Genomic DNA, 12873 nt, shown 5'->3' on the forward strand with positions numbered 1-12873 from the left:
ATCATTCTTGCAATTCCAAATGCGTTCCAATATTATAGGTTGGAGATTCTGCTATTCTACGACTGTGTGTAATAGAACCATCCATCGGTCAATGGCTTTAAGCTTAATCAAAGCACAAAATGTGCGTATTGTTCTTGAGGGTTGTGCTGTTATTCTTCTATGGCGTTGACCCCATGACATTTTCAGGAACGCTTGAAGGTCCAATCAGGTTGCCTTGATTTTATTTCTAAGCTGCTCACAGCACCCGTCTGGCTGTTGTCATGATATGCTGTCACGTATTTACCAACGTTAGTCCTCAGTGCTCAATGACACCATCCCTCAGCATTCACATGGAATTTTGCAGGGAAATGCACTTTCTGTTTTGTTAGGGTTTTTTTTTTTTACATCTATGCAGGGTTAAGTCCTGTGTATCCCAACATGCATTTAGAAAAAGCCAGGATAAACTTCACTAACACATAGGCAGAAAAACACTCCCATTGAAGTGGCACTAGGTAGTCATTAAAGGGTTGTTTTTAGTTTTAACCTAAACCCTGTGTTGGACAAAAATGAAAAATCACAAGTTAAAGTTACGCGAAAACCCGCCTCCATCCCTCTGTGGCCTTACGGTAATGATCCGGATACCATCAAAGTAGCACAGCCACACCAACGGTCACGTGGCATGATCTTTGGCAGAATGTTACCAGAACCAGCTGATGTGCTGACCAGCCATTCATGTGCATTAGCCAGGCCGGCGATTACCACGGGCTGAGCTGAGGGGGTGATCATGTGCTGTGAGGCAAATCAGAAGTGAGTCACATATGAGACAACAAACCTAGTTTGACAGTGAATCTGTGAAGTGTAGCGCCGGGGAAGGCAGTGTGTTCGGTGGTGATGGTAGTATCCTGATCCACTGCATCTCTTAGCAACAAACAATGCTAGCCAAGTAAGATGCTGGAAACACATGCAAACAAAGTGGGCTCTCAGCTTTGTACAGCGAGACTGGATTTTCTAGTTAGAAACAGTAAACAGCAAAGTATGTACATAGCTTCATCCGATAAATTTCAGCATGTACTTTAGTAGGCTTTTACAGCTGCAGGCTTGTAATACGGTAAGCAAACACAAACAAATATCACGAGTCAGCTCGAAACGGTTAAAAATCATGAATGTCCGTTTGACATCTCAGTTAAAAAACAAATGTATGTTTTGACAGCAGAGCGTGTCATCAGTATAGTGTGTGCTATTGTGTGCTCAGCAATTTATAAGCAATAGAACTTGTAGAACCACACCAACTGGTGACCAGCATTTTGTTCCTGGAGTCATTCCTGAGCATTGCTCCTATTTAATTCTGACAGTGTCGCACATAGGTGAACATTCACCTACACAAAGCACAAAAGCACATCTTGAACGTCTTTCCTCAAAATGATTTTTGAGTTAAATATTACAAGTGTGTAGTAGGAGGCAGCGTATTAAATTTGTGTGAAAATAAATGAATGCATGTGTTTATCAGATTATGCAGCTAGTTTCACTGAAGGAGGAATGGACTGGATTTCTCCAAAATGTTAAGTAACAGTGTGTCACACAGTATTCTTGGAAACAAATCTCGTCATGCTCCCTTTTATTATTATTAGTAGTAATATTATTAGTCTTACACTTTGTTTTATATGTAACTCTCGTCAGATGACTGACCTTACGTCCACGGCTTATCTCCTTTTCCCTGTACTGAACAATGGGTTTTTCAATTAAACTGCAGCATTACCTCTTCTTTTTTAATACCTTTAGCATGCTGTTGCTGATACAATACATACAGTTGCAAAACACTGATTTCTTGTGAAATAAAGGGCCGAGCTTGCTTAACAAGACTGCGTTGCAACACTATAGTATGGGTAATGTTTCCTAATGCGCTCCCATTGTAGCGCCACCCTGCTAGAGTGACAAAATCTATACCTTTGCAACAAATAGTTTGTGTTGCAGTGTGTTTAGCACGGTGCTGTATAGGGCTGAAGCTGTATTACATAAGTAGAATTGCTCAGCTGGCCTGCGGAGCACTTGGTTAGAGTGCACAAGGTGTCACGTGGTTAAGTGTGTTTCAGTGTGTCAGCATGACACTTTTAGATGGGTCATATGTCAAGTGAGCTGATGAGGTATGTAGTATATGTATGTATTTCCTACACAAAGGCTTGCCAAACTATAAATACACTTCCAAGTGCTTGAATTCATGGATCTGACATTCATGTGAAACAGTTAAGTCAAAAGCAGCCATTCAGTTGATCAATAACACCCGTTGACATATTCACTGTTGTGGCCATCTTCATATATTTCATTTTCTCTGTTCTGTTTCGCGCTGTGCCAGTGAGTGTCGAGCTTGGCCACCTTCTACAAGAGGGGCTCGATTGCGGCCCCTTGAAGCACAGGCCAACTGACAAAAAGTGCAGGGTCAAGCTGAACAGCTTAAAGCACTCTTGTGCATATGTCCAATAAGCAGCTGCCCACCTCCTGCTAAAACACACCCTGACAACAAAATCCAGTTGAAATCCTCCCTTCTAACGTTTCAGTTAGCATACATTTTAATTTTTTTAACCTCGTAACATTTGCATTTATGCTCAGCGGCTATGACTGCCTTGCTACACCAAGAACTACAATCAATAATGAACATTTAGATCAATTCCTTTTTGTCAGTGTCAATCAAAACTGTGCATATTGTCTTTGTGGTACATTGTGGTATATGCATGTATAGTCTTTTACATTAAACACCGCCAAACTACCCAGCACCGGCCTGACCCAAAGTTGCACCCTAGGCGAGATTTTATATGGCGCCTCCCTCCATCAGCGATTTCATATACACTTAATAAAAAATGTAAAAGCATCGTTTATACCATTGTCTTTAATTTAGGACATACAGTATGTCATCCAATTCACATGCTTAACAAATTACAAATACATACAAAAAATCTGAAATACAGTATAAATACCCTTTCCTCCAAATAAAAATGCTATAAATAATAATTATACATTTTAAATACAGCAGTCAACATCAAATTCATCAAATTCAAGTTGACACTATGCAACAACTATATACAAAAACTAAATAAGAAAACTACACCTGTAGAAAATCTATTTCAAATACCTATATGTGTAAACCAAATAAAATAACTATATATGAAAACTATATGAAATAACTATGTATGACTATATGCAAAACTATGTACAAAAAAGACTTATTTGATGTTATAATTTGTAGTAAAATTAATTGGGCATTGCTTACATATGAATCAATGTGAGTTTTTCCATTTCAACAGTTTATAGTAATAACTAGTTTTAATACAATTATATCAAAGGGGAATTTTTCCCAATTTTATGGTGCCCACTGGCAGCCACAGCCTCCTTTGCCTATATTGCCTAATGGACCAGCCGGCTCTGCAACTTCATGTTATAACACATCACTGGATGTACAACACCCCGCTGACTACCTTTTGTTTTTGTCATACTTTACTTATGGTACACTATTCCTGTTGGGAATTTTGCTTAGTTGAACGACTTTATTATTTGTTGCTGACTGCTTCCGGACCCTCAGTAACCAATTTTGTTCTAAGCATGGAAGTGTTTTTATTGGAACGACAAAAAATGGAATCCTTGAAGTTTGATGCAGTTCATGTGTTATATTGCAAGGTAATAATGAAATCAAAGGGCCCTATGCCAAAACACTCAAATGTGAAGGGATTCAGCGTTCGAGTCCATGTAAGGAGGAAGAATGTTGCTTTTGTGTGCTTAAATGCGAAGATGGATGTAACATGTAGGTCACCGAGCTGCAAGTGTTTTAACCGTTCAGGGGACACACGCAAATGTCACTACATAAAGTAGGGTTCATACGCACTCACATGCAAACACACAACACTGTAATCTCCCATGCACATACCCGGCCACTACTACATTCCTGTTACATTTTTGGGGGATGAGCAATTTCTGGTGTACTATACCAAAGAAACACATCTCGTTTATTGCTGAATCTTCCTTTTATTGTGTTAATGATAATACGACGTGTTTCTTTCTGTAAATAATAGTTCGCATCACATACAATTCTACAAAGGAGTGAAATGAAAAGCAATGTTGTGAGGAAAAAATACAAGATATTTCATAATTAAGAGAATGAAATTGACAATTGACAATTGACACATGAAATAGGTGGAGGTATTCCAAAAATAAAAATTGCAATGTTGAATTTATTGAATGCATTCGTTTTTCCGATTTTTTTCCAATTATGTGTGCGTTGCATTGTGTCCTTGGGTGCCCACAAAGGTGCCTGTAAAAATGTCTTATCATTTCAATATTATTAAGAATGGAGGCATAATATTACAATAAAACGTCTAAATATTACAAGAACAAAGGCATAATATTACAAGAAAAAAGTGGCAATTTTTTGCAAGAATAAAGTTGCAATTTTAGGAGAATAAAAGTAATATAGCAAGCATAACTAGGTAATGTTGTGAAAATAAAGTCATAATAGATCAAGCAAAAATGTACACCTGCGTATATGTCAGGCCTGTTGTGTTTTAATATTTACTTCTAGTTAAAAATCTGCCTTTTGGGGGGACTTGCAACAGTTGGCGTGACATTATGACTTTATCTTTGAAATGTTCCAATATATTTTCATTATGACTTTTCTGTGTTTGTCTTGTAACTTTGGCCCTAATATTCCTTTGCAATATACAAACAAGTCAGCTGTTATTCGTTCATGAACGCATTGTCAGCCCATTGTCTTTTTGGGTTTTTTTGTTTGGTTTTTTTTAGTTGCAAATGATCCTTGACATCCATGTAGCTGTGGAGAGGCAGCCGCTGCTGATGGTTGCCTCCAAATGATGACTCTTGAGTTCAGTATTACCTGCTTCGGGGGGTTAAAGGACTTTAGGAGGCGATCATATGAGTTGTCAGATGGTTCTTTTTGGTCAAATGCTCTTTAACAAAAGCACGGCCCATAGACATTTTTTGCAATATTTAATGAGGGCATGCAGTGTGAGATGTTGCTATCGAAGGGAATACAGTGGCTCCACTCATCCATGAATGTCTGTGCTAACTTTGCATGAGAAAAAAAAAATAAAGAAAGAGCGAGAGAGAAGGAGATTTGGTGTAGATTTTGCTCCCATCTGTAACTGGACAAAGGAACTGCTATGGTTAACGGGTGGTGGTGGGTGTGTTTTTGACAGAAAGTTGAGCAAGCTGTCCTGTCAAAAAAAATATTTAGACTGTCCTGCACTTGTACAATGCTATTGCATGTTGTTCTCTGCAGGGATTTACTTCATTTCACCACATTTTAATGCTTTGTTTCCCCCCGCTGTTGTTGGACTGAATGTCTTAACACATTCATCTTCTGTGTTATTATTCATTCCTGACTTGCATTTACTGTGTTTCTTATTAGGTCAGTTTAGTTTACCAAATGGAGTTATTCAAGAAATCCAAGCTGTGGAAACACTGAAGCATCACTCACTTTGTTACTTTACATTTGAGTGACAAAGCAAGAAGGCATTTGCAAATGCGTGCTTATTGCATTTTTAAAGGAAGAATGCGTGCACTTCAGCCAGTTTAAAGTTATGAGTGAGTGAATTGTAAAGAAGCATGCCTCAAAATGTAATTCAAACATTTCATAATCATCACAAGCCATCATGACTCACTTGAAAAGCATTGAATCGCTGAGCTTGTGCTACGCCTCGCAAATTCCAAAACCAAAGCACCGAAAAATGTTTTTTAACAGCAAGTGAAACTGTTACATGCGCTCGTCGACGCCATGCAACACCTCACCTGTTAATTGTGCCGCGCAACATTATGGGGGATCACTTAATGGATTCTTTAATACTTTAATGAGAGGCTCAGAGAGAGAAGAGAGGAAAACAAGACCTCCTCTACTGAGGTAATTTTCACCTGTCTGATCAACACGTTTTTACTCGCCATTGTTCTCACTACACATTTACATTGTGCGCCTAATTAAAGTCGACACATGTCTGCGCATGCAAGCCATACTGATTTTCAAATAAATCATTGCAGCGCCTGATGGTGTTCATCAATCGCGGCTTCAAACAATTGTTCCTCATTGGCTCCTGTAGATGTTGTTTGCATGTGCATGGTCCACAATGCTCCGTGGCCTTTTGTCTCCAGATGTAAATGTAGCAAAGGCCTTGAATGCGCGCTGTAAGCACTATTAGCATATTCAAGATCTATATTATTCACGTGGCTGATACTGCTTCTTTTATACACGTACCTCTTGTGTCTTGTGTTCTCAACCCCCATCCCCCAGTCTCGCCACTACCGCCGCCCTCCCCTCTGCCACCACCACCTCCTTATTAACTGATGTCCAATTTGATGCAGCATATTTCATGAGCTTGTCACGTAATACAGGCAGCTGATTAACCTGGAGTCTGGCTGGCTGCTTTTGGTGGAGGGTTTTTTTTTTTTTTTTTTTTTTGCGCCCCCAACCCACTCCCTTCCCCTCCTTCCTCTCCACCCCTGAGCCCTCCTCAGTCTTTGTTGTGGCGGTTGCAGCAGAGCATGCATCGCATTGGCGGTCTGAAGCATTGTGTCTGATTTCCAGCAGACAAACTGACCTCTGGGGATTTATTGACAGCAAACTCCACAGAGGCAGACACAGAGCTGGGAGCATGGAGGCAGCCAGCGAGGGGCGGGGTGGGGAGGAGATGGTGGTGGTGGGTGCTAGGAGAGGAGAGGAGTGGTGGGTGATTGTTACAGACAGGGAGACAGACAGATGGAGGGGGAAGGCGGCGAGAGGGATGATGAAACAGGAAACAGGTAGAGACACAGAGAAAGAGATCAGCATGAAGGGTTGGGGAGTGGGAGCCTAAATTTGGTTGCAGTCCTCTTGGAAATTTTGGGTTTTGGTGGAGCGTGCGGCTGTGGAAAGAAAATGGCCGCCTCCTACGAGGATCTAATTAATTTTGAAGGATCATCAGGCCCTTTAGTGCAAGACAGGGTACGGGAGGGAGGGGAGAGCAGGGGGGTTGTGAGGCAGACCCCTGGGCTGATTAGAATTCACTGCAGGTAGGCGCTGGCTGCTGCTCACCCACTGTGTCACGGCTAAAATGGAATCACTGTTGTGAGTGGCAGTCTGGGCAAGTGAAGCCTGCCTCCCTTGGCCTGCTCCCTTTTGTTGGTGCCATTCACCTCAGTCTACCCCTGAGGCAGGTGGATTTCCATGTCTGCACGGACAAGGATGGAGGGCTGGGTGGGGGGCAGAAAGGCAGATATATGTACAGTTTGTTTGCACTTCCTAACTGTAGCACCCGTGGCAACAGGCTAACCTGACAGATAATATTTGCCAAGGTGGTGGCAAATAGAGTTTTGGCAAGTGCGTGGATGTTATTCCTATTTGAAGTTTTCTGTTGATTTTTCATTTGACTAAGTCTAATCAGAATATTCAGTGACACAGGTTAGCGGAGGACACAATTGGCATCCATCGGTATATGTTTTTTGCTTCCTTCTAAAACTGAGCAAATGTTTACTTTCCACGGTTATAGTGAGGCCAAATGTTTGTGGACTATTTCAAGAAGTTTTTAAGGCAACTTTTTATCCATGGAAACCTATAATGACTGTCTTTTAAATGTATTTTGTGTTAATATTTTTGGATGTCTGGAGCAGATTAATTGGATTTGCATTATTTCCTATGGGAAAAATGGGTTTTTGTTTGACCTTTTCGAACGAATTAACAAGAAAAACCAAGGTACCACTGTATGCCCTTTTTAGGTCAGCATCTCACTATCGTCAGGTCCCACTGGATGGCAGGCCCTTTGAATGCTATAAGTCTTTATGTAACCTTCCAGACGGAATTGTATAATGTCCAAGTTCAGGACTTCTGCCTTTAGGTTGTGGTGTGGAGCTCCTCAGGGTTTTGTACTTGACCCAGTTTTGTTCAACATTTGCATGCTGCCACTGGGAAATCTCTTCAAAGTTTCAGTTTTAATGCAGATGATACCCAAATTACCCAGTTTGGCTGACAAACTGCCCCAAGGACATTCATACATCGATGGCCTAAATTACCTCCAAAAAAAAGACGCATACTTCTCCTCGCTATTGTGTCAGTCTTCCATACGTTGTCCATCCACTCTAATTAAAAATGTCATTTTTGTCAGCCAAAAAAATAAAAATCTCAATTTATACTTTTCATTACGACTATTATTCCAAATCCCTTCCATCTGTCTTCAGTTAAAAGATTCTATTGTCATTACAATTAACCCAAAACGAAGCCGCCACGGTTTTAATGGGTACTCGAAAACGAGAGCAAATTACACCTTTGCTTTCAGCGCTGCACCGCCTGTCTATTCATTTTACAATTATTTTACATTTCCACTTATTATTTCAAAATTGCTGAAATGTGTATCTCAAAGTTATATTTATGACCTCCTTTTTTGGGGGTGCTCCTCCTCCATCTCTCACGTGTGTCCAAAAGTGGCTCAACCTTAGTATCAAGTGATCATCCTGCTCTGTTAAACACACCACTATTCCATAAAAAATATAGACAAAAATGTAAATAAATAAATAAATAAAAACTCTTTCAGGGTTTTAGTCACACTCTTTGGCACACATTCTATAAATGACAACGGTATCTGACACGCTCATGACTGGCTCAGTACACAGGTCACTCGATTTAAGCCGGATACTTTCCATCTGCGGGTTTTAACTACTTTCAAAGCGTGAGTGGTGTGTGGAGATGGGCATACGTCTCCTGCTTTTGCTGGGATTAATCAGAAAATTGAAAAGCTATGACGCCACTGACTTTAGTGTGAGTACATTTGACGGAGAGCCCAAACAGACATTTCACACTGGTTCAACCCCTAGTACTCGTTTGTGTGACCTGAAATGACACCATTTAACTTCAGTGCGGTCGTTTTTTTTTCCTTTTCTTTTTCAGGAGGCTTTTGTGTCCAAACTTTAGCGGACGCCCGTGCACGTACAGTATAATAGCTGCTGTGTAAAAGCTTGTCTTCCCATCACCAAAAGCAGCCTATCACATGCTTGATGATGTTGAATGGCGTGCTTGTGTTTTGCAATGAATGTCTTGTGTGTTTAATATGTTGTTTTTTTTATTATTATTGCAACTTGTAAGAACTGCGGGACGTCTTTGTGTTGTTTGCGCTTTTGGAGACGACAAAAAAAGGAACACACACACACACACACTTTCTCTCTCTCTCACACATACACACACACAGACAGAGTGCATTAATTAATGTGGAATCAAGATAATTTTTATAAGGGTGTGGTTTTTTGCCCAGTGACTCGGATAAGAGAAGAGCTTTCTCCAATACCAATACAATTTTTATCGTTGTTTTATCGAGCAATTGCACACAGGACCGTCCATTTTTTTTGTTTTAGGCTGGCATGGAAAACTCTTCACACATCTGTTGCAGCATGTCGGAGGTAGACATTCGTGTTGCTTCGGGTCCATCAAGGGAGTGGCAATATCGATGTGATCTAAAGATTTGTCTTTGTCTTTTTTTTTTTTTTTCCACTTCTTCTCTCCCCTGCAAACACTTTGGCAGAGCAACACATGATTTGGGAAGAGAGGACTGACAGCCTTGCCTAGCGCCCGGCCTCTGTTCAGCCATCTCCTGAAGCTTGACCCGCACTTCATCACCAGTCACACTAGCGTCTTGGAAACACAGCGTCATCTAACTGTGAGTTGATTTTCTCAAACAGACTACGTAGGACTGTAAATAATACGCTCTCATTGCAAGTACCAATATCATTAGATTGTAATATTATGCCTTAGGTTGTTAATTCAACATCTATCACGTCTCCGATGTGCTAGTGCATGGCAAATTTGAAGCAACTCTCCAAAGCAAATTTTTTCGGCTTACTGTGGTTATTCTTTGTTTTTTGGTGTCATGTTTCAGCCATTTTTTTTTCTTCATATCATTTGTTTACATTGTAAGCTTACTACCTTTATATTTCAAATGATTGTGCTGCATTTCGTAAAAAGGCTGTTTTTGGTCCATGCTCTACCTGATGAAAATTAATTAATTCTGTAGCATGAAAGCAAATATTTATTATTATTATTATTATTATTATTATTATTATTATTATTTTATTTTTACAATTAACCCACTTCACGGCATATGTAATTTACATTGGCATCATAATTAATTTTATAGCCAAACTGTGAAGAAAAGCAGTAATCTAAGCACACTTATCTAAGGCGGCACATCCAGTGTGTTTCTTGTCTTGAGTTTTGGAAGCGCCATCATAGTGAGCACATGACCAACAAAAGAGCCTTGTTGTCCTCTGAGCATAGGGCGCCACCCATTGGCCACTAATGGAAGTTCAGAGAACAGAAAAACTTCATTTCTCTGTGGATTTGTTTTTAAATCTTTGAAACGGCAATTAAAAACTACGGTGTAGAAAAACTTACTTCACCACCACCATCATCACCATTATTATTATGTTAATATACTATTATTATTAATCTTATTATTATTATTATTATGTTCACACACCAACATTGCACACGCCTGCGCAATGTAATGATATCCACCAAAGGTATTTTTTGTAATAAGAATAATATAATTTAATATTATTGCATCATCTTGAGAGGTGTGTCAAATTTTGAGCACTCAATGAATAGATTGTGACATCTCTGATCATGTCAATCAAAACGCCATCTTTGTAAAGGTACAATTTCTGATATGGGCTCCATGATGCTATGACAATATAGATTGAATGTAGAGTACACTGCCTTAAAACTCCAGTAATGCAGTTATTTTTACAATTCAAATTAAATATCAATAGATTTTTTTTTAATATGAATAGTATATTTTTAAATTGACAAAAATGTTGCATTTTCAAATTTGTAGGTAATCTTCGGTTGTCTCATTTGTGTTCCAATTTATAGGTTGTCTAATCTTATCCTTAAAGTCAAATGTGATGTCCTCCTTGTAGTTTCATGCACGACTGTGGCAGTGAGCGTTGCTACTTATTGCAACTTAGCGATGCCACCATGGTAACAATGCAAGTGGGCCAAGTGCAGTGTGGCTAATTCGGCTGAATAATGCAGCGTCTCTCTAAATGAGGTATGTTGCTGCCCCGGTTTCAGGTCACATCAGTTGCAAGGGGATGACCGAGCGCATTCATAACATCAATCTCCACAACTTCAGCAATTCTGTACTTGAGACCCTCAATGAGCAGCGCAACCGTGGGCACTTCTGTGATGTGACTGTCCGGATCCATGGAAGTATGCTGCGAGCTCACCGCTGCGTGCTGGCTGCTGGAAGCCCCTTCTTTCAGGACAAGCTGCTTTTGGGCTACAGCGACATTGAGATCCCCTCTGTGGTCTCGGTGCAATCCATCCAAAAGTTGATTGACTTTATGTACAGCGGGATTCTGCGAGTGTCTCAGTCAGAGGCCCTGCAAATCTTAACTGCTGCCAGCATCTTGCAGATCAAGACAGTCATCGATGAGTGTACCCGAATTGTGTCCCAGAATGTGGGCCTGGCCGGCCCGGGAGGCTTCCCCGTTATACCAGGAGACTCTGGTCAGGACACCCCCCGCGGCACGCCGGAGTCTGGCACCTCCGGGCCCAGCAGCGATGCTGAGTCTGGCTGTATGCAAGCAACAACCCAGCAAAACATGGATCGGGCATACACGTCTCTCTACTCCTACACCGGCATCTCCAACGGCACCCGCGACCGCCCCCTTTACATCAACCCCATTGCGACAAACTACGACCCAACTGTCAGCGCTCAGAAGGACCAGCAGTCGCAGGATCCCCCCTGGATGAACCGTATCCAGGATAGATCCCAGCAGGTGGACCGCTTCATCTCCACCGCCGAGTCCACCCACTGCCGCAAGCAACCCCGACCGGTCCGCTTGCAAACAGGTGGGATGCACATCAAGCAGGAGGCTGACGATGAGTACATCTGCTACAACAACACGGGAGACTGCCAGGACGAGCCTGAGCACGCCGAGAGTGAGTCCAAGGTGGAGAGTTTTGACTCGGGGGTCAGCTCTTCCATCAGTACTGAGCCAGACGCCATGGAGCAGCAGCCCTACCTGAGTGGCTTCAACCGAGATGGGGCGGGAGAAGGCCACCAAGGGGATGGCGGTCCGGTGCAGATTGAGGTCAATGACTCGTCCCCGGAGCAAACCCAAGAGCCTGAGGAAGGCGACGCCGGCCACAGCACTAGTGACAGTAGCATAATGCAGCCACTGCCCAACCCCATCATGCCCCACTCCCTGCCCAGCACGCCGCAGTACCTGCGGCAGCCCGAGTCACACACCAGCAATCTGAGGATGCCGCACACCATGACCAGCAATTCCCAAGTGATCGGCGCCGCCGGAAGCACCTTCTTGCCCACACTCTTCCCTCCGCAGCCGACCAGAGACAACAAGTCTTTCCTTTACCTTCCCGGCCAGCAGCAGACCCAGTATGTGACGGTGCCGCCCCCTGCCATGCCATCATTCCCCAACGCCATGGCTGTTCCACGGGCGCCCGCCCAGTCACAGCAGCCTGCTGGAGCAATGGGTCAGGGGGAGAAGAAGCCCTATGCATGCACTCTCTGCTGTAAAACCTTTACTGCAAAACAGAACTACGTCAAACACATGTTTGTGCATACTGGTAAGTCATATTGCCTCACATTATTTTTAATTAGTGACTTTTCAGTGTTACTGTTTAATAATTTCGCCAATGCTGAGTATTAGAACACGAAGAAAGGCTGGTGGTATAATTTGGCCCACTTTTATTTACAGCTTTACTATCGAGCACTTGGCCAGAAATCTTTTAAGCAGGCTATTTAAGACCAGTACATCATGAATACATTTATATGAAGTGATATTTTACTATTTTACTCCTATCAGACCAGAGTAAATTGTTTGCATAAACCCCATGCATCAGCTTTGTTGTAT

General features: G+C 41.8%; 1 protein-coding gene across 4 annotated transcripts in view; it reads left to right on the forward strand.

The window, feature by feature from the left end:
- Positions 1 to 12873, forward strand: part of zbtb20 (zinc finger and BTB domain containing 20) — a 39086-nt gene that overhangs the window by 11065 nt on the left and 15148 nt on the right. For 2 of the 4 annotated variants that reach the window (XM_054754106.1, XM_054754104.1), the window contains exons 2-3: positions 9516 to 9650; positions 11066 to 12586. In XM_054754106.1, coding sequence (XP_054610081.1) covers positions 11086 to 12586 — 1501 coding nt within the window. In that variant the 5' untranslated portion in view covers positions 9516 to 9650; positions 11066 to 11085. Of the gene's footprint in view, positions 1 to 7040; positions 9394 to 9515; positions 9651 to 11065; positions 12587 to 12873 lie in introns of those variants that run through there. The other 2 variants (XM_054754105.1, XR_008566307.1) reach the window with 2 other exon arrangements.

This window comes from Dunckerocampus dactyliophorus, chromosome 16 (assembly GCF_027744805.1).
Source record: "Dunckerocampus dactyliophorus isolate RoL2022-P2 chromosome 16, RoL_Ddac_1.1, whole genome shotgun sequence".
Lineage (NCBI taxonomy): Eukaryota > Metazoa > Chordata > Actinopteri > Syngnathiformes > Syngnathidae > Dunckerocampus > Dunckerocampus dactyliophorus.